At 39.1% G+C, this 23,522-nt stretch overlaps 1 protein-coding gene across 1 annotated transcript in view; it reads right to left on the reverse strand.

The window, feature by feature from the left end:
* Nucleotides 1-1,035: 1,035 nt before the first annotated feature.
* The window catches only part of LOC139755512 (FAD-dependent oxidoreductase domain-containing protein 1-like), a 38,605-nt gene continuing 16,118 nt past the window's right edge, over nt 1,036-23,522 (reverse strand). The window contains exons 3-8 of the mRNA XM_071673885.1: nt 23,016-23,129; nt 19,964-20,126; nt 17,262-17,407; nt 9,095-9,335; nt 8,795-8,909; nt 1,036-2,541 (exon numbers count right to left, since the gene is read on the reverse strand). Coding sequence (XP_071529986.1) covers nt 2,402-2,541; nt 8,795-8,909; nt 9,095-9,335; nt 17,262-17,407; nt 19,964-20,126; nt 23,016-23,129 — 919 coding nt within the window. The 3' untranslated portion in view covers nt 1,036-2,401. The remainder of the gene's footprint in view (nt 2,542-8,794; nt 8,910-9,094; nt 9,336-17,261; nt 17,408-19,963; nt 20,127-23,015; nt 23,130-23,522) is intronic.

The raw sequence follows: 23,522 nt of genomic DNA on the forward strand, positions 1-23,522 counted from the left end.
AGGGAATATCCTCACCTGGCCTTGTTCTCTGTTCCTTCTTTTGGAAAATTAAAAAAAAACGAGAGGGGAGGATTTCCAGCCTCCTGCTCCCTCCCCTTATAGTCACCTTCTACGACACACTGGGAATACATGGGAAGTATTCTTTCTCCCCTATCCCCATATATATATATATATATATATATATATATATATATATATATATATATATATATATATATATACATATTATTTTTATTTATTATACTTTGTCGCTGTCTCCCGCGTTTGCGAGGTAGCGCAAGGAAACAGACGAAAGAAATGGCCCAACCCCCCCCATACACATGTATATACATACGTCCACACACGCAAATATACATACCTACACAGCTTTCCATGGTTTACCCCAGACGCTTCACATGCCTTGATTCAATCCACTGACAGCACGTCAACCCCGGTATACCACATCGCTCCAATTCACTCTATTCCTTGCCCTCCTTTCACCCTCCTGCATGTTCAGGCCCTGATCACACAAAATCTTTTTCACTCCATCTTTCCACCTCCAATTTGGTCTCCCTCTTCTCCTCGTTCCCTCCACCTCCGACACATATATCCTCTTGGTCAATCTTTCCTCACTCATTCTCTCCATGTGCCCAAACCACTTCAAAACACCCTCTTCTGCTCTCTCAACCACGCTCTTTTTATTTCCACACATCTCTCTTACCCTTACGTTACTCACTCGATCAGACCACCTCACACCACACATTGTCCTCAAACATCTCATTTCCAGCACATCCATCCTCCTGCGCACAACTCTATATATACAACTCTATATATATATATATATATATATATATATATATATATATATATATATATATATATATATATATATATATATGACATAGGGAGCGGGGGGCTGGAAATCCTCCCCTCTCGTTTTTAGTTTTCCTAATGAAGGAACAGAGGAGGGGGCCAAGTGAGGATATTCCCTCAAGGGCTCAGTCCTCTGTTCTTAACGCTTCCTTGCTGATGCGGGAAATGGCGAATAGTATGAAAAAAAAAATATATATATATATATATATATGAAATATACATGTTATGTACACATGTATATACATAAACGCCCACACACGCACATATACACATATATACATATATACGTATGTACACATCCGTACTTGCTGCTTTCATCCATTCCTGTCGCCATCCCGCCACACATAAAACAACATCCCCCCCTTCAGGAACAGACAAAAAGGCCACATTTGTTCACACTTAGTCTCTAGCTGTTATGTCATATATATAAATATATACATATATATACTTTTTTCATATTCACCATTTCCTGCGGGTAATGAGGTAGCATTAAGAACAGAGAACTGAGCCTTAGAGGGAATATCCTTACTCGGCCCCCTTTTCTGTTCCTTCTTTTGGAAAATAAAGAAAAAAGAGGGGAGGATTTCCAGCCCCTCGCTCCCTCCCTTTTAGTTGCCTTTTATAACACGCAGAGAATATGGGGGAAGTATTCTTTCTCGCTTATCCCCAGGGATAGTATATATATTATTATTATTATTATTATACTTAGTCGCTGTCTCCCGCATTAGCGAGGTAGCGCAAGGAAACAGACGAAAGAGTGGCCCAACCCACCCACATACACATATATATACATAAACACCCACACATGCACATATACATACCTATACATTTCAACGTATATATACAGAGACATATATACACAGGTACATATTCATACTTTCTGCCTTCATCGATTCCCATCACCACCCCGCCACACATGAAATGGCACCCCCCGCATGCACACGAGGTAGCGCTAGGAAAAGACAACAAAGGCCATATTTGTTCACACTCTGTCTCTAGCTGTCAGGTGTAATGCAACGAAACCACAGCTCCCTTTCCACATCCAGGCCCCACAAAACTCTCCATAGTTTACCCCAGACTCTTCACACTGTAACCTGAGCTAGGTACCCATTTTATCGAACAAACCATAGTGGTGGATAAGTAACTGGGTTGACTGTGGACTGACAGCCACAACCAGGATTCGAACCCATGCACTTGACCCTGGTTGGCCTATGAATGCATCATGGTCAGGAACGCTAATCATTACACCATGGGAGTCCATATGCAACCTTCAACTGAAATAGCTTATTAACAGTCCCAAAAAACTACTTTGAACTTCTAAACTTTTCAGTATATCAAAAAAGTTTTGACAAGAATTCTTTTTCATTTTTTATTTTTTTTTTTATTTTATTTAATGCCATTTCCATTTATAAAGTACAAATCAAGTCCATCAAATACATTTTTTAAAGATTAATTTTGGTAGGCTGGCCCTATCTCTAATCTTCACAGCATGGCACATGGGTAAAGATGCCTGATTCCTGAAGTAGATTTACTAACCTAAAGAACATTTCTATACTATATTTTTCTCAAAAAGAGGTGTATTTGCAATGATCCGGTCAAAACCAAGACGTTCCAGATTGATAGTGCAGTACTCCCCTTGCAAGATACACTCCATGACAGCTCGGCCCACACCTGGTGCTTGCTGGATGCCTGTAGACAGTCATTAAAGATGGGATAGTTAACATTCAGGATGATAGTCTCACAACTACAGTAATTATAGGTATTTGCCCATCATATATCAGTGCAGACACAAAAGACATAAAAGGAGGATATCATTTTAAAATACTATTCATAGTTTTAAACATTCATGGCTGAACCTTAACTCTTTTAGATAAAGCTTTTCAACTTATTAATGATTGAATTCCACTTACACAACAGAAAATGTCTTACCCAAAACACCACCTCAAACTAACCAACACAGTATGATCTAACATCTCTTACATGTTACGCTTCTTTCTGAGAGTAGTAGCCTCTCAGCAAGAAAGTGTGGGTTATTATGGTTTCGAGAAAAGTCTGTTGCACCCAGCAACATTTACTTATTTCTTAATTAACTTTTTTCATTAAGCTAATCTAATTGAAAATAACTAGAGCAAAGACAATGAATATTAAAAAGTACTTTCAACATAACATCATTTCTAAACATTTTTTTTTTTTTTTTTTTTTATACTTTGTCGCTGTCTCCCGCGTTTGCGAGGTAGCGCAAGGAAACAGACGAAAGAATGGCCCAACCCACCCACATACACATGCATATACATACATGTCCACACACGCACATATACATACCTATACATTTCAACGTATACATTTATATATATGCACAGACATTTGCATATATAAACATGTACATAATTCATACTTGCTGCCCTTAGTCAATTCCCCCTTAGTCAATTTCTAAACATATATATTTATTTATTATACCTTGTTGCTGCCTCCTGTGTTAGCAAGGTAGTGCAAGGAAACAGATGAAAGAATGGCCCAACCCACCCACATACACATGCATATACATACATGTCCACACACGCACATATACATACCTATACATTTCAACGTATACATTTATATACATGCACAGACATTTGCATATATAAACATGTACATAATTCATACTTGCTGCCCTTAGTCAATTCCCATTGCCACCCCGCCACATATGAAATGACACCCTCCTCCCCCCGCAAGTGTGCAAGGCAGTGCTAGGAAGACAACAAAGGCAACATTTGTTCACACTCAGACTCTAGCTGTCATGTATAATGCATCGAAACCACAGCTCCCTTTCCACATCCAGGCCCCAAAGAACTTTCCATGGTTTACCCCAGACACTTCACATGCCCTGGTTCAATCCATTGACAGCACGTTGACCCCAGTATACCACATCGTTCCAATTCACTCTATTCCTTGTATGCCTTTCACCCTCCTGCATGTTCAGGCCCCGATCGCTCAAAATCTTTTTCACTCAATCCTTCCACCTCCAATTTGGTCTCGCACTTCTCCTCGTTCCCTCCAGCTCTGACACATATATCCTCTTTGTCAATCTCTCCTCACTCATTCTCTCCATGTGACCAAACCATTTCAACACACCCTCTTCTGCTCTCTCAACCACACTCTTTTTATTACCACACATCTCTCTTACCCTTTAATTAGTTACTTGATCAAACCACCTCACACCACACACTGTCCTTAAACATCTCATTTCCAACACATCCACCCTCCTCCGCACATCCCTATCAATAGCCCACGCCATGCAACCATATAACATTGTTGAAACCACTATTCCCTCAAACATATCCATTTTTGTTTTCCGAGATAACGTTCTTGCCTTCCACACATTCTTCAACACTCCCAGAACTTTCACCCCCTCCCCCACCCTGTGACTCACTTCTGTTTCCATGGTTCCATCTGCTGCCAAATCCACTCCTAGATATCTAAAACACTTCACTTCCTCTAGTTTTTCTCCGTTCAAACTTACCTCCCACTTGACTTGTCCCTTCAACCCTACGGTACCTAATAACCTTGCTTTTATTCACATTTACTCTCAGCTTTCTTCTTTCACTCACTTTACCAAACTCAGTCACCAGCTTCTGCAGTTTCTCACCTGAATCAGCCACCAGCGCTGTATCATCAATGAACAACTGACTCACTTCCCAAGCCCTCTCATCCACAACAGACTGCATACTTGCCCCTCTCTCCAAAACTCTTGCATTCACCTCCCTAACAACCCCATCCACAAACAAATTAAACAACCGTGGAGACATCATGCACCCCTGCTGCAAACCAACATTCACTGGGAACTAGTCACTTTCCTCTCTTCCTACTCGTACACAAGCCTTACATCCTCGATAAAAACTTTTCACTGCTTCCAGCAACTTGCCTCCCACACCATACACTCTTAATACCTTCCACAGAGCATCCCTAACAACTCTTATCATATGCCTTCTCCAGATCCATAAATGCTACATACAAATCCATTTGTTTTTCTAAGTATTTCTCACATACATTCTTCAAAGCAAACAAATGATCAACACATCCTCTACCACTTCTGAAACCACACTGCTCTTTCTCAATCTGATGTTCTGTACACACCTTCACCCTCTCTATCAATACCCTCCCATACAATTTCCCAAGAATACTCAACAAACTTATACCTCTAATTTAAACACTCACCTTTATCCCCTTTGCCTCTGTACAATGGCACTATGCATGCATTCCGCCAATCCTCACGCATTTCACTATGAGCCAAACATACAATGAATATCCTCACCAACCAGTCAACAACACAGTCACCCCCTTTTTTAATAAATTCCACTGCAATACATATATTCCCATTAACTTTTCTGGATTCAAAGCAGAATGGCATGTAAGGAAGCTTCTTTTACTTACCAGTTATCTGTACATTTTTAAGTGTTATGATGAAAAATATGTTGCTACATCTGATCTGCATACAAATGATGGTTATCTAAAGAATTCTGATACTCTCGTCAATTCATGTAAAAGGTATGTAGCAAAACAGAAATTAGCAAATGTATCTATAGCAAATTTATCTATACCAAGTACTGTGACATAATAAGCACTGTTGTGGAAAAATTATTTTAGTCAATAATAATGCTGTAATATTAATATTTTGCAGTTTTCAAAAAACTACAACAAATGAAAGAACCAAGGAAGGATTTTTCTAAGAATCTTCATGCTGAAGTGTCTAAATGAGTGTGGATGCAACCAGGATGAAAAGAAGGGATAAATGGGTGCTATGTTTGATGGGTTAATTGGATAAGTTAATTAGGATGTAAGTTTGAAAGGAGAAAAACTGGAGGAAGTGAAATGTTTTAGATATCTGGGAGTGGACTTAGCAACAAGTGGAACCATGGAAGTGGAAGTGAGTCACATGGTCAGGGAGGGGTCAAAGATTCTGGGAGGAATGAAGAATATGGTTGCGAGGCATGGGCTATACATAGGAGGGTGGATGTGTTGGAAATGAAATGTTTGAGGACAAAATGTGATGTGAGGTGGTTTGATCAAGTAAGCAATGAAAGGGTAAGAGAGATGTGTGGAAGTAAAAGAGTATCGTTGAGAGAGCGAATAAGGTGTGTTGAAATGGTTTGGACCTATGGAGAGAATGAGGGAGGGAAGGTTAACAAAGAGGATATGTGTGTCAGGTGGAGGGAACAAGGAGAAGCGTGAGACCAAATTGGAGATGGAAGGATGGAACAAAAGAGATTTTGAGTGATCAGGGCCTGAACATACAAGAGGGTGAGAGGCATGCAAGGAATAGAGTGAATTGGAATGATGTGGTATACTGGGGTTGACATGCTATGAATGGACTGAACCAGGGCATGTGAAACATCTGGGGTAAACCATGGAAAGGTCTGTGGGGCTTGGATGTGGATAGGGAGCTGTAGTTTCAGTGCATTACACATGACAGCTAGAGACTGAGTGTGAACGAATGTGTCCTTTTTCATCTGTTTTCCTGGTGCTACCTTGCTGAAGCAGGGGTTAGCGATGCTGTTTCCTGTGGGATGGTGTAGCACCAGGTATGGATGAAGGCAAGCAAGTATGAATATGTACATGTCTGTGCATGAGGTAAAAGTCTGTTGAGTGTACCTAGTAAGTTGTATGGGTGCAGCAAGCTCAGAGCTTCAGATTGGAGAGGAACAATGTGGCTTCAAGCATGGGACAGGATGTGTGATCTGTTTGTTTTGAAAATTGTATGTGAAGTTAAAGAGCTATAGCAAGTAGTGTGAAAAGGGATGTATGAAATAAAGTGTGTCAAAGCAGTTGGACTGGATAGGATTGCACTTGAATTTCATAAGAGTATGAGTGATTGTGTTGTTGGCTGGTTAGTTAGGATTTTCAAATCATGATGAAGTGCATAAGGATTGGCAGAATGCTTGTTTAGTACTATTCCACACAGGCAAGGGGGGAACAAAAGTAAATGTTCAAATTACAGAAGTATAAGGTTCTTAGGTATATCCGGAGAGATGTATGGAAAAGTGGTGACTTCAGGATCACACTGAATTCCAGCTTCCTTGCTGGATGTTTACATATTTTTTTCTTGGTCATTTTTGAAAATTTTAAGAAATTAGTCTTGACTTAATAATTCTGTGTTGTTCTTGTTTGGTTAATTTGAAATTCATAACATTGTTCTTTATTCCTTCTATTTGCTTCTAGGCATATAAAAAATTTCTCTCTCCCTCCAACATTTGAGACTGTAAATCTCTAGTTTTTTAGTCCTTCAAGGTAATTCTTATGATCCACTTCATTTATCCTACTTATGAAATATTATTGCATTCTCTCTAGCTTGTTCAATTCAGTCTGTACTACCAGTGACCAAACAAGATAGCAGCATTCAAGTTGACTTCTATATACATTAAAGATTTTCATCATCAAGTGTCTTCCTCTCGTTGCAAATGTTCCTAATATCATTTCACTCATTATTTGGCTTAAAAGCACTTTTTTTTTTTCAAAATGTTTCTTGAATTCAAGTTTTTTACTTATAATTACTTCCAAATCTCTGACTTTGGTTTGACTCGATTTCTTTTCTTGAAGGGCCTTTGTATGTATGTACAGTAAACCCTCAATTAACAGACTGTTTTCATGTTTCAGTTTTGTAATGGCCATATAAGTCATTCGTACTTATAAATTGATCACCAAAATGTCATTCAATGCACCCATTTTTCATATTTTTTTTTAACTGGTGCTCCGTTTGGAGGTAAAGGAAAAGACAAGATGCCCTCATAACAACTAAGTAAAGCAATACATACCTCAATTTCATGGTTATACAGATTCATGCTTGATTCAATCATGACGCACATGTAAAATCCCTTATATCACATGAATCCATTTCACTACTTTCATTGCCCTGCCTTTCAACACTCCTGGCATGTTTCAAGATGTTGCGGCGTCCCAAAATTATTGTTACTCCATCTTCACCTCAATGGATCTTCCTTTCCCTTAGTTCCTGACTAGAACATATTGATCTCTTTGGATAACAGATCTCTCCTCAATCCATTCTCTCATGCTGCCCAAACCATTAGTACCCATCTCTCTCAGTTCTCAAAAATTACCAGCTCTTTATTATTGTTCACACACTCTTAACGTCTACCCTTACGTTACTTACTGATATCTAAACACCTCACGACACACTCATTACTTCCTTAACATCGTCATTATAGTGTAATTGGTCATGTGCAGAGCCATTATCAGCATTTAGAGAACCAGCCTAACAAAAGCCCTGAGGGCCTTCAAGACTAGACCCGCCAGCAGCTTCAGCACTATCATGGCACCTACTATACTAACTAAACTCACTTTTTGCTTTGCTGAAATAGATAAAGGAAATCAATCAAAAATGGTAGAAACTGGGTTAGGTATGTGTAAAAAGAAAATATAAGAACTCTTTGCATCCCCATTTTCTCCTTGCCAACACTGTCAAAGGTCTCACTTGTCACATAAACATCAAAATATATATAAACAATCTTACAAGCATATGACATCATAGCATTGAAAGATTTTAAAACAATTTTTCCACACAGTCTTTGACTAATATAATAAAGAAATCTGACACATTTGTTTTTTCCAAATACCACCACTGATTAACTTAAATTACCTAACAGACTGCCCCAGAATTCAAGTCACTGACAAGTAGCCTCTTCTCTGTCTCCCATGTTTCTGGCTTTTAGACTAATCTCCCAACACTTTCTGTGCTGTGGATCATTTTCTTCAAACCTTCACTTATAACTGGCTTCTAAACTATTCCCTCATACAAATCATACATGGCCTCTGAACCATGTCTCCCTAGCTCTCACATATTAATGACATTTTTCATTTTTCACATGCTTTTAGCCTTAAAACTATTCTCTCCCAACTCCTTTTAGACACCACTTATTTCAAGCAGAGCAAAACAGTAAAAATTTACCATGGCCACTGAAACCTGTAGTGAGGAACATATTGGAGAAAAGTGGATGAAGGCCAACGATGCCATTTTGGTCAAAAGTGTTGTAGTCGTAATAACCAGCCCACGAGGTATGAAGCTGTCAATTAAAACCAAAATACCTTATTATCCTATAAAGCTAAGGCTATTGTTTAGCACTAATTTTCAGCATCTTCAATTTCAACTATTACATCATAGTGAAATATCTTGATCACAATATACCTGAAACATGGTACAGTACAATGCCACTTAAAATATACTACACTTCGAGTTAGACATCAATACCTTTAAGTTTTCAAATGAAGGAACACGGTGGGCAATAGTTGGCCACACTTCATCTTCAAAATATTCATAATCAACTTCAAGATTATCTATCGATGGCTCGTTAACTTCTTTTGGAGACTGTCCACACAGGTAGAGACCACCTAAACCTTCACGTCGAAAGTATGTACCATTAGGATCAATGACCAATGGACTGTTTAAACCTGGACCATTTGGTGCATGTACACAATAAACATATCGTTTCCTGGGAAAAAAAAAAGTCCAGGGATAAAAACAAATGAAAGTCACATACCTACATCTCTGATAAATCTACTCAAGCCTGATTATTTACCTCCTTTCTAAACATGATTATTGGCAGCATCACTTTTCAGGTGGAAATGCTGCAATCTACTAATACAGCCACAATGCAATACTATCAATAATGATAGATAAATCACTCCACAGATAACAGAGGCCTGGAAATGTACATTTATTTGTAAAAGTGCAAAAGAAGATGTCAGTGTCTAAAACAAATAAATAAACCTACACACAACACAGTTGTTGTTCGCTGATGATACAGCGCTGGTGGCTGATTCGTGTGAGAAACTGCAGAAGCTGGTGACTGAGTTTGGTAGTGTGTGAAAGAAGAAAGTTAAGAGTAAATGTGAATAAGAGCAAGGTTATTAGGTACAGTAGGGTTGAGGGTCAAGTCAATTGGGAGGTGAGTTTGAATGGAGAAAAACTGGAGGAAGTGAAGTGTTTTAGATATCTGGGAGTGGATCTGGCAGCGGATGGAACCATGGAAGCGGAAGTGGATCATAGGGTGGGGGAGGGGGCGAAAATCCTGGGAGCCTTGAAGAATGTGTGGAAGTCAAGAACATTATCTCGGAAAGCAAAAATGGGTATGTTTGAAGGAATAGTGGTTCCAACAATGTTGTATGGTTGCGAGGCGTGGGCTATGGATAGAGTTGTGCGCAGGAGGATGGATGTGCTGGAAATGAGATGTTTGAGGACAATGTGTGGTGTGAGGTGGTTTGATCGAGTAAGTAACGTAAGGGTAAGAGAGATGTGTGGAAATAAAAAGAGCGTGGTTGAGAGAGCAGAAGAGGGTGTTTTGAAATGGTTTGGTCATATGGAGAGAATGAGTGAGGAAAGATTGACCAAGAGGATATATGTGTCGGAGGTGGAGGGAACGAGAAGTGGGAGACCAAATTGGAGGTGGAAAGATGGAGTGAAAAAGATTTTGTGTGATCGGGGCCTGAACATGCAGGAGGGTGAAAAGAGGGCAAGGAATAGAGTGAATTGGATCGATGTGGTATACCGGGGTTGACGTGCTGTCAGTGGGTTGAATCAGGGCATGTGAAGCATCTGGGGTAAACCATGGGAAGCTGTGTAGGTATGTATATTTGCGTGTGTGGACGTATGTATATACATGTGTATGGGGGTGGGTTGGGCCATTTCTTTCATCTGTTTCCTTGCGCTACCTCGCAAACGCGGGAGACAGCGAAAAAAAAAAAACACAAACACAACGAAGTAATGCAGACTGAAAGTGTACTCTAGGCTATAGAAAAGCTAGATGCAGTTTTTGTAATAAAGAAGAATTGGTGGATATAATCAAGACATGAGGGGTTAACCAGTTATGGTTACATTTGCTCTGAAGTTATGTAGCCAGAAGGTCCTTAGACAGGCTAAGAAAGTTAACGACACAATGGAACTCGGCAGGATATTAATCAGATGTGGCAGACCAATGAAAGAGAGGGGGAAAAACAAAAGGCCAAAAATGAGTCACCAGATGACATTAGAGTATGAAACAATGGGTCACCAGATGACATTAGAGTATGAAACAGCCTTGTCAAGTATGCAGAGAGGTCTGGAATGTTAAGTGAAGGGAATATCAGACTAAGAGTACTGTATACAAATGCAAATGGACTAGCAGCAAATGGTAAAGAGTTAATATTCAAGGATCATATGGCAGAATATGCACCTGATATTGTTGGATATCTAAAGAGAAAACTTACCATAAAATAAGATCTCGCCTGATCCCTCCCAGAGGCATACAAGGTAGCAAAGACAGAATGAGAAAACATCAGAGGAGGACTAGCCCTCTTAATAATAACAAAAAGCCTTGAGTTTCTGGATATACTGGAAAATGGTCCATTCAAACAGTATGTATTGGGAAGGGTGACTGTAGAAAATGAAGTGCACAGTGGTGATGCTAATATATAATCCTTCAAAAATTTTAAGAAACCAGAAGATATACAGTATACAATGAGAGAACAATCATAACAATACAAGAAGCAGTAAAACCTACAATTCTCAAGAGATGGTAAAGTACTAATAATGGGAGATTTCAATTATAAAGAGATCGACTGAGGATATTTGGATGTTCTTGGATACATAAGTTCTAAAAGGTGCATACAGGAAAATTTCCTACCTAAACAATTCAACAAAACAAGGATGAGAGGGACTGATACACCATCATTACTAGATCTTATCTTCACACATACTAGCATGGAAGTTGAGAATATATGAAACACTGGCTGGGAAAAGTATTCATATAATGCATAAGTTTGCTTATGTAGTCAGTAAGTTGGTGAAAAGAGCAGAGATGAGACAAGACTTAAAGAGGAGATACAATCACGTTCATTACAGAAAACCTGACAATTGCTACGGTAAGGAATCTGGGGAAATGGTGTTTGGATGCCAGGAACCAAGGCTTTTTGGTGAAAGACTTTCTGAAATTTGCTATAAAGGAGTAGGAAGTCAGGTACCTCTCGTCTCAAATATAGAGGAAAGGTGAAGAAAAAGGGAGAAATGGTTCAATAAAAGATGTCAAATAGCAAAGGAGCTTCAAGATATGCTAAAGTGAAGATATACATGGCACTCCAGCCAGCCAAAATTTGTAAGGTATAAGAGAGCAAGGAATGATTTTTCCATGCTTGTTCACCTTTTCTTGTATTGGCAAGGTAGCACCATGAACGGATGAAGAAAGCCTGCATTAGCTCACATCCACTCTCTAACTGTAGTATGCAATGCACTGAAACTACACCCCCATCCACAAACAGGTCCAACAGACCTTTCCACAGTTGATGCTAGCCACTTCACGTGCCCTGGTTCAGTCTAATGACAGCACATTGCCCCTGTATAACACATCATTCTAATTCACTCTATCCTGTACATGCCTTCCCTCCTAAATGTCCAGGCCCCAATCACTCAAAATCTTATTCATCCCCATCCTTCCTTTTCTGATTTGGTCCCACCTTTTCTCAGCCCTCTCCACTTCTGACACAATACACCCTCTTTATCAAATTCTCACACATTCTCTCTGTGTGTTCAAAGCATTTCAGCACAACCATTTCAGATCTCGCAATTACACTCTTCTAACTACCAAACCTCTCATCTCTTTATTATTAACTCAGTCAAACCACCTCACACCATATATAATCCTCAAACATTTAATTTCTTACATGTCCAATCTTCTCCACACGTTCTAAATCTATAGCCCATGCCTTGAATCCAAAAATTTCTCAATGTTCTCAGAACCTTCACCCTCACGTACTCACTTCTTTCATTCACTGCTATGTCCACTCCTCTAAGTATCTAAAACTCTTCACTTCCTCTAGCTCTTCTCTTTTCAAATTCATGCCCTAACTAACCTGTCTCTCAGCCCAGCTAAACCTACTAATCTTGCTTTCATTCAAATTTGCTTTTAACTTCAACTCACACTCTCCCAAACTCGGTCACCAACTTATGCAGTTTCTCACTCATATCTGCCAACAGTGCCATGTCATCTGCAAATAACAACTGACTCACTTCCCATGTCCCTTCTCCCCTGCACATTATTTACTTGCCCCCTCTCTCCACATCCCAAACATTTACCTACTTCATCAACCATATCATCTCATCATCCATACACAATTACCAAGCATGTTCATTGAGGCAAGAGGTGGAATTAAAGAACTGTCAAAGGAGAGATGGATATTGTAAAAGTCAAAGCAATAGGATGATAATTAGAGGGGTCAGAACATTCACCCTTCTTAGGGATGGGATGTATGCTTCCAAGAAGGAAAAGTTTTGGTTTTTAAACAGAAATGGAACAGACAAGAAAACAGGTACAAGTTCAGAGGCATACTCTTTCAGTACATGGGGATGGATGCCAGTAGGACCATAAGCCTTGCTTGTGTCCAGAAAGAGAAGCATTTTTTGGAAAGTTTGAAAAGAGATTACAGGGAGGGGCATACAATTAATAAGAGGAGCATCAGGGGATGAAGCATGTTAGAGTCATAAAAGGAGGAGTAAGAATAGAAACAGGAACCAAAGAGTTATTTTGTCTATGGGAGAGACAGCTACAGTACTATCAGAATGGAAGAGTGAAAAAAAGGAAGAATGACAAAAGTTGTTAGAGATGCCCTGGGCTAAAGACCAGAAAGACCTATCAGTGGATGATGAAGAGAGGTTATTGCATTTCCTCTGAATAAAGGAATGCTTTGCCTCATGGATGACATGCTTGCAGTGATAAAAGTCGAATGGGAGTCAGAGGTAAGAGAATTTTTCCAAGCCCAACTTGCCTATTCACTTGCCTGAATGGCCTCAGAACAGGAACTGTTGAACCATGGATTGGATGAAGAGGTTGTTCTGGAGGAAGAGGGGATAAATGCTTCCATTCCCTCATGAATAACCTCTGTCATGTGTGTGGCAGAGACAGAAGCATCACTATATGAGGAACAGTAATTTACCTAAGAAAAGTCAGAAAAGAAGTTACATAAGTTATTCCAGTCCGCTTTGTTGAGGTGCCAATATTTAAGCTAGAAGGGGCTGTTGGAGGGGAAGGTGGCATCAAAATAGATATTTTTATGAAAGTGTGATCAGATAAACCAGTTGGGGGTGAGATTGAGTACTTACAGTTAGATGGACTAGAGATGAAAAACGGATCCAGAATATTAGGAGAGTATTACAACATTCAGGAATAGAGGTAGGGTGGGAGATAATTTGCTCTAAATTGAGAATTAAGAATGTGAGGGGTTCAATCCCTCCACCATCCGTATGGGAAGAATTCAACCATTCTCTACAGTGAATGGTGAAATATCCAAAGAAGAGGATCTTTGCTTGTGGGTAACAGGATTTCACAATCTCATGGCAGGAGTTTGGATAGTCAAAGAAAGATATAAAATTTGTAGAATTAGGAGAGCAATAAGCAAAACAGAGGAAAAGTGTGGTAGTTGGGAGACAGACCTTCAGCCACACAGCATAAAAGTTCGGGGACTCATGGTCTTTGAGGCATGCAACAGGTATGTTGATGTTGGAGTAAGCACAGACATCACCTTTGAATTGGAATTGTGAGTGGAGCTTAGAGTTGGATATCAAAAAGGGACTAGTATGAACATTATTAGACAACTGAACTTCATAGAGAAGTGAGATATTAGGAGAGGTACTCAACAGATGGTGTTAACCAGAGAAGAGGTTACTAGAGAGACCATTAATGTTGGTATAGTGAATGGAAAAAGAAGGTCTAACAGAGAGGGAAAGGTTGTGGGAGGGGTAGGTATGTCTACTGTCAGAACGCTCCCTCTTAATGGCAGTGGAGTCAGGGAGAAACCTGGTAATTCTTAGCAGCTCATGATGCCAGGAACTAGGGGCTATAGTTCTGTTGGACTGTCAAGATAATACTTAAAAATGTTTGAATGGACAGGGGTTGTCCACAGTACTCGTGTGAAAAAAAAGGAAGGTTTGAGTAATTGTATGCTCTCCGAGACAACATTCTCTCTTTCCACACATTCTTCATCACTCCCAGAACCTTCATCTTCTTCCCCATCCTATGACTCACTTCCGCTTCCATAGTTCCATTCACTGCCAAGTCCACTCCTAGATATCTAAAACACTTGACTTCCAATTTTTCTCCATTCAATATTACATCCCAACTTACTTGTCCCACAACCCTGCTGAACCTAATAACCCTGCTTTTATTGAGATTTGCTCTCAACCTTCTCCTTCTACACACTCTTCAACTCAGTCACCTACTTATGCAGTTTCTTATTCAAATCAGCCACTCTCTAACTGTAGTATGCAATGCACTGAAACTACACCCCCATCCACAAACAGGTCCAACAGACCTTTCCACAGTTTATGCTAGCCACTTCACGTGCCCTGGTTCAGTCTAATGACAGCACATTGCCCCTGTATAACACATCATTCTAATTCACTCTATCCTGTACATGCCTTCCCTCCTAAATGTCCAGGCCCCAATCATCATCAGCAAACAACTGACTTACTTCCAAGGCCCTCTCATCCCCAACAGACCGCAAACTTGCCCCTCTCTCCAAAACTCTTGTATATAACTCCCTCACCACCACATCCATAAACATAGTAAACAACCATGGTCACATCACACACCCTTGATGCATACAGGACCTTCACTGTGAACCAATCACTCTCCTCTCTTCCTACTCATACACATGTCTGACACCCTTCATATAACAATTTCACTGCTTCTAGCAGCTTACCTCCAACACCATATATTCTTAAGGCCTTCCACAAAGCATCTCTATCAACCCTACTATATGCTTTCTCCAGATCCATAAATGCCACATACAAATCCATCTGTTTTTCAAAGTATTTCTCACACACATTCTTCAAGGCAAACACATGATCCACATATCCTCTAACACTTCTGAAGCCACACTGTTCCTCCCCAATCTAATGCTCTATGTATGCCTTCACACTAGCAATCAATACCTTCCCATATAATTTTCCACTTACCTATATGGCACTATACTTGCATTCCTCACAATCTTCAGGAAAAGTTATACTTGCATTCCTCACAATCCTCAGGCACTTCACCATGATCCATACATACAATGAATATTCATAATAACCAATCAGCAACACAGTCACCCCCTTTCTTAATAAATTCAACTGCAATACCATCCAGTCCCACCACCTTGCCAGATTTCATCTTCCACAAAGCTTTCACCACCTCTTCCCTCTTCACCAAACCACTTTCCCTGACTCACTTCACATACCACCTTGAGCCAAACACCCTGTATCTGCTACTCGATCATCAAACACATTTAACAATCCCTCAAAATACTCACTCTATCTCCTCCTCACTCCATTACTACTTGTCATCACTTCCCCTTTTGCACCCTTCACCGGTGTCCCCATTTATTTTCTTGTCTTTCACACATTATTTACCTCCTTCCAAAACATCTTATTCTCTCTAAAGATTAATGATACCTTCTCACCCCAACTCTCATTTGCTCTCTTTTTCAACCCCTCCTCCTTCCTCTTGCCCTTCTGCTGCTCTCTCTTATACATCTCCCAATCATTTGCACTCCTTCCATGTAAGTGTACTGCCCAAATGCCTCTCTTGTCTCTTTCACTAGCAACTTTATTTCTTCATCCTACAACTCACTATCGTTTCTATCTGCCCATCTCCCACCTTTCACATGCCACATGCATCTCTTGCACATGCCATCACTGCTTCTCTAAATACCTCCCACTCCTGACCCACTCCCCTCATTTCATTTGCTCTCATCTTTAGCTATTCTGCGCTCAATCTTTCCTGGTATTTCTTCACACAAGTCTCCTTTCCAAGCTCACTTATTCTCACCATTCTCTTCTCCCAAACACTGTCTCCTCTTTTACGAAAACCTCTACAGATCTTCATCCTCGCCTCCAAAAGGTAGTGATCAGAATTCCACCTGCTGCCCCTTTCCGAACATTTACATACAAAAAAGTCTCTCTTTTACATGCCTATCAATTAAGACATAATCTAATAGTGCCCACTGACCATCTCCCCTACTCATGTATGTATACTTGGGTATATCCCTCTTTTTAAACCAGGTATTCCCAATCACCAGTCTTTTTTTTTGGTGCACAACTCCACAAGCTCTTCACCATTTCCATTCATAACACTGAATACCCCATGTGTAACAACTGTACATAAAAGCATGCTCAATCAAGTGAATGTCAAGACCTGTGGGTGACTATAGATAGCTAAGACAACTCATCATCTACAGAAATGAACACAATTCCATCCAAACTGTTCCTTTGTGCACTATCAGTCATAAAATCAGTGTCTGCTAAATAGAGGTATGGAAACTCTAAGGATATGAGGGGGTCCTCACCTTTGAAAGATATCACACTGGGCAAAACTGAATGACAAAAAATGCCCATCAAAAACTGCACATACCTTGGCTCTACCGGTACTGGAAAGGACATGATGCCATCACCGTCTCCAATACCCACCAGATGTCCCACTTCACTTGACCACGCTCCTGCTGCTACCACTAATATAGAAAAGTTGATGCTATGCTTTTCTCCGTTAGGAAGAGTAACCTGTATCCAAAAAATAACTGAAATGTATTTTTAGAAAATATCAACTGATGTTGGATAAGTGAAAGTAATTTTGTGAGAAAAAGAGTTAGAAAAGATTAAGTAAATCTCCAAAAATATAAAACTGTGATGGAAATACAAAGGCAAAAGAATATAAAGCCTTGAATAAAAATCTGAGCAAGAATAACCAGCTTCTTTGTAACTATGGATGGGGGGGGGGGGAGAGAGAGAGAGAGAGAGAGAGAGAGAGAGAGAGAGAGAGAGAGAGAGAGAGAGAGAGAGAGATAGCCACTTTCTTAATGTCACAAAAGGTGACTGATGGGGAGCAGGTAAAGCCTGAAAAATCATCCCTTCCTTCATTATTACTTTCCAAAGCAGAAAAAGGAGGATATTATGAGAGGATTTTCCTTCAAGGCTCAGTTGTTTTCTCTTCTGGATGATATCTCACCAAGGTGGGAAACAGTAAGCAAGTATAAATGAAATAGCATTTTGGAAGGGAGGCACATACTGCAAATACAATATGAGAGAAAAGTAAGGATATGCCAGAGATGAAATGGGAGATTTCTTGTACCTACCTGCCTATAAGTACTGAAGATGGGCTTTTGCCATGAGGAAGGGCTTGTGTGCAGTGCTCACCCCATACTTTGCTTGAAGAAAAACACGTTATTTCTCTACTGCAAACACATTGTATAATCATCAATCTTGGGTTCTCGAGGAACTGTTTTGAGCCAATTATCTGTACTTATCCCATGAAGATTTATTTCACTTGGTACACAAGTGAATATTTATCTCATTCATTTATTAATTTATTCATTTATCTAACAATTCATTTCTTTTAACAGCAATATCCTTTTGGAGCTGATCAAGGTGTTACTGCAGAATTAATTGCTCTTACAGTGCGTCATTGTTTTTGATACCCTCAATCCAATGCCAAGCACGTTATCATATACCTTTCTCTTTCTCCGACCTTTCCATGGTTTCCCTGGACCACTTCACATTTCCTGGTTCAGCCTAATGACAGCATGTCAACCCATGTAAACCACACTGCTCTAATTTGCCCTGAACCTTCAGAGCATCTTTCACTCCATCCTTTCACCTTCTTTGTTTTCCCCATTTCCATGGTCCCTCCACTTGTGACTTCAGCACCCCCTCTTCAGCTCTCTCATACATATTCCTCTTATTACCACACCTCTCTCTTACCCTATCATTTCTAATCCAATCAACCCTCCTTACACCACATTTTGCCCTCAAACATTTAATTTCCAGCACATTCACCCTATTGTATACCTTTTTTTTGTCTAAGGCCCACACTTTATATCAAATAGCATTGATGAAACTACTATACCATAACACATATCCACCTTTACCTTAAAGACAGTGACCTCTTTCCACACATTACTTAATGCACCCAAGATATTTGCCCTCTTGCCTATCCTATGGCTCCCAAGCCATATCCACCCTCATTGTAGCTAAAACATTTCACTTCATCCATGTTCTACCCATTCAAATTCACAATTCAACAATCCAGTCTCTTTCAACTGCTAATTGGACAAATAAAATGGATATTGCAATGTCTTCACAAACAACTACAATATTCATTTTATGAAAATATACAGTAATGGAGATAACAATGCAGTAACCAAATGCAAGTCTTCATTTGTACACTCCCATTCGACATTACCTTTAACTCTTACTTGAATATATATGTGTGATTACAGAAGCACTACATTTGTTTTCCCATACTTTTCATGAATTAATGTGCTGCAAAATTCAAGTAAACTCGAAACTAAGCCGTGAAATAAATAGGATGAGAAGTACTGGAGTAAATGCAGTTGCCAAAAATAAAAATATCCTAAGAAAATAAAATAAATCCACAGAAAGTCTCGACTCTAGCAGTGAGTATGGAACAAATGTAAACAAAAAGTGGGTAGAGTTTAAACTGATAAATCAAACGTTAAGTTTACTTGGGCAATACCATTTTGGGAAAATTGTTTTATGATTGCCTTATTTTCTTGCCTCACCTACATGTGGAATACTGGCATTCTGTCCACAGACACACAATCTTTCCTTATCATGCATAACACAAGGCTTAACTCACACAGCTCATTCTTTGTACCTCTAGATGGTGAGCACTATGTGCTAGCCCTGCCTTTTGGCAAAATGGTAGGAGCAGTAGATAGAAACAGTAGGTAAGAACATTTATGCAGGAGCATTAGGCCAAAACATTAAGTAGAAGTATGTAGGAGCATTAGGTAAAAGTGTCAGTAGGAACATTAGGTATAAGCCTCTGGAAACAATGAACCAGAGTTGCCTTCTGCCAGTGGCCTGTTAAGAGTGAGGCAATAAAGGCTAAGAATCAGCAGTGGAGTTTACTAGTTATGGAGACTATTGTCTTGGCCACCCCCAAGAGGGAGTTCCAGTTGGAACAGGCATCAGAGATACAGATAGATAATTTTCTTGCTAAGTTTGATTTTTTTACCATTTGAAAGTGATAAAAGCCTCTTAAATCAGCCTCTTAAATCAATCATTCTAATTAACAAACTCACCAGCAATACTCACTTCAGCGCTCTTAATATGTCTAATGTTTGACATGGCCACTCCTTCTAGGATCATTTCATCTTGCAATTCAGAGTTAAGTCCTGTTACTTTTCCAGTTACATACTGAGCTCCTAAAGACACAGCCTTACGTTTTAGACTGAATAGCAGACTCCAAGGGTCAAACCTATGGTAAAACACTGTGATAAAGTTATGAAAAGCATTAAAAATCTATCAATATATAGTTGAGCATCAATAGTAAGTATTCATGGTATAATCCAACACTACTAAAATTACCACCTTTGCAAATCTAAACAGATTCAGGGAGCCTACACAAAATGAGATAATAACTGGATGAATACTAAAGGATACTACTACACCAAGATTTAGTTCTATATGTGCCTTCAAAATAAATATTTCTAAGCATGAAAGTAACAAATGAAACAGCAGCTATGATTCTGATTTCAATAGCACAGGGCAGAGTACTTTTGTTCTAACAAAATGTTCAAATGATCAGATGCTTAAAGCCACAGGTCAAATGGTCAGAAGTACTGTATATCTGGTTACTGACTAAAACAATTATGCTTTGAAATTAAGTGTTTATATATATATATATATATATATATATATATATATATATATATATATATATATATATATATATATATATATCTGTATGACCATGTTATGAACATTAGAATGGTGTTTCAAGGAAAACTTGTGCTGCCTACAATGAAACAGAAAAAATGGGAATGAAATGGATGGACACACTATTTTGGGAAAAAAAATCAGTTCCATGATCAAAGGTGAAATTTCTTCAAGTTATGGGACAATCTAACTTCCAGGTTAAAACATTTTATAAAGATTCTAATATGGGCAAAATCCAAACTAGTCAAGTGTCCTGTGCTATTTAAATCTGCAGATGTTGGGAAATAATTGGAAAAAGTTCACTGAATATTCAATTCAACTTTTGCAAGATATGTTACAAGTTAAAGTCTGACTCCCAGTCATAAATGATGGACAGATGGAAGATGGACAATAACAATGGATAAAGCAATTTCTATGCATCTACCTTGCTAAGCTGGCAACATAACTTAAAGTGGTAAGGGTTTTACATCATTCAATTCTTTGGATGAAGGGAAACAGATATTTACAGCTTCATGGCCAAAGGTTAAATTTTTAAGTTATGTGGTAGGTTAAGTTCCAGATTAAACATTCTTATAAGTCACAGTATTCATTCTAAAACCAAACTTAAGTTATGGGCCTTGTGCTACTAAATCCATTTGATGCTAAGAAAAAAATTCTACACTGGAAGTAACCAACTTGGTCTGAGTTCTCAAGTTGTGATGATTAAGCAAAGGCTAAATTGTGACTCCCAAAGTGGAGGATGACTGGAGGGACAGATGAATGATGTGTAGATGAACAGACTAATCAGGACAATAAAGTAATATCTAAGTGCCTGCTATGCCAAAAGGGAAACTCAACAATGTGATATCCCTAAACTAGACTGCTACTACCTATAAGTTCCATGTTTTGCCTGATACTTTATTTTCCCCTTCTCCAAAACCACATCCATCTGAGAAATAAAGAGTCAGCTTTGAACTTGAGAAAAGCAATATTTGAACAAGAGTCCACACTTACCCTTTACCCAAGTAGTTCGCCTATGAAGCCATTGAAACAACATAACTGACATGGTGACAAATGCAAACTCAAATAAAAAAAGTCACAGATGCACTTAGATGTCCTCATATGAGGATCTCTTAATGGGGAGTGGCTGACCTAATGTAGGGATCAATTCTTGAAGAGGCCACCTCTGCCTTGATTAAAAAAAAAAAAAAAGCCATTAATACTTGTAGTGGCATCCCATGCATAATTTCCAAGTATAAAGCCTAACCTTTTTCCCCTCAAATTATGTAATGATTTTTGGTGGTGTGTCACTGTGACAAGATAACAGAAATTTTTCTGATGTATCAATCATCTTTGGGTCAAAAACATTTACAGAAATACCACATAGATCACTTGGTATGCTTGAAAATAATCATAGAACACCTCATACTCCTAGCATGTTGTGCAGTATATAATAAAGAGCAAACAGCACATGTAAACAGAAACTTAAAAGGTTTAGCTGTAAATTATTCTAATCAGAAAATCATACTCCAGTTAATAATAAGAACAGACTGAGGATTTTTCATATGTTGAACTTTTGCTACCAGTGTGAACAAAGTATTATTGCTTCTGCCTCATCAAAAAACATGATCATGATATTCCTTGAAGAGTTGTGTGACAAAATGTCTTAAATAAACTGCTAAACTTGTACCCCCATGCTCTATTCATAACATCACACTTCCATGTTCCCCCACTCATCTATATATACCACACGTGTTAAGCCCTCAGCCATCATAAGTTGAGCCAAGCTCCTCAAGGGGAATGTGGGCTAGTTATACAAGGGGTTAAGGGCAAACAAAAACTCTAGCTCAAAATCATACTTTTCACAAGATCAGTGGTGACATTTTGATGTCATAGTCATATCACAACAAACTATGGAAAAGAAAGCTATATAATAAAACAAAGATCCTCCTAATACAATCTCACCTTAATATGCTCAGTACTCAATTCTTTGCAACAACCGAAAATCCCTCTCAGACAAACCACTTCATGACTAAACGATAAAAGCCTACCTATGCTTCACAATTCAGCAATATCCACTCACAGGTCCTACCATCCCTAACAATTAGAACACTGATCATACACATACACATTGAAAGAACCCAACAAGCACTAAACAACTGCCCCCAACCCAATCTTAAACTCCATCCCACCAGACATATAGCCAACAGAAGCAAGATTCTCCTAGCAAATACAAGCTGCACTTTCCTATCTACATTCTAAACATCATCCATCCCTACATCACTCCAAACAATATTTCAACATCCCTGATGCATCAGATTAGGTAAATCAAATCTGGTGGTCACACATTTTGATGAATTACAATTGAACATGATGACAGTATCTATAAGGTATTGTACACATATAACATTATCTACAGGATAAGACAATGCAAAAAATGTTTGCTAACCATCCTTCATTTTCCAAGCCTATGACTCCTGCTTCAACACCATCTGTGTTCAGCCATGGGAACCTCTGCTTGAGCTTCACTGCTGATAAGAAATCCACTTTAGCACCCATTTCCCTAAAACAGAAAAACATCTTAAAACAAACTCAATAACTTTCACAAACATATTCATACAAAAGGGGGCGAAAATTCTGGGAGCCTTGAAGAATGTGTGGAAGTCGAGAACATTATCTCGGAAAGCAAAAATGGGTATGTTTGAAGGAATAGTGGTTCCAACAATGTTGTATGGTTGCGAGGCGTGGGCTATGGATAGAGTTGTGCGCAGGAGGATGGATGTGCTGGAAATGAGATGTTTGAGGACAATGTGTGGTGTGAGGTGGTTTGATCGAGTAAGTAACATAAGGGTAAGAGAGATGTGTGGAAATAATAAGAGCGTGGTTGAGAGAGCAGAAGAGGGTGTTTTGAAATGGTTCGGGCACATGGAGAGAATGAGTGAGGAAAGATTGACCA

This window comes from Panulirus ornatus, chromosome 19 (genome assembly GCF_036320965.1).
Source record: "Panulirus ornatus isolate Po-2019 chromosome 19, ASM3632096v1, whole genome shotgun sequence".
Classification (NCBI taxonomy): domain Eukaryota; kingdom Metazoa; phylum Arthropoda; class Malacostraca; order Decapoda; family Palinuridae; genus Panulirus; species Panulirus ornatus.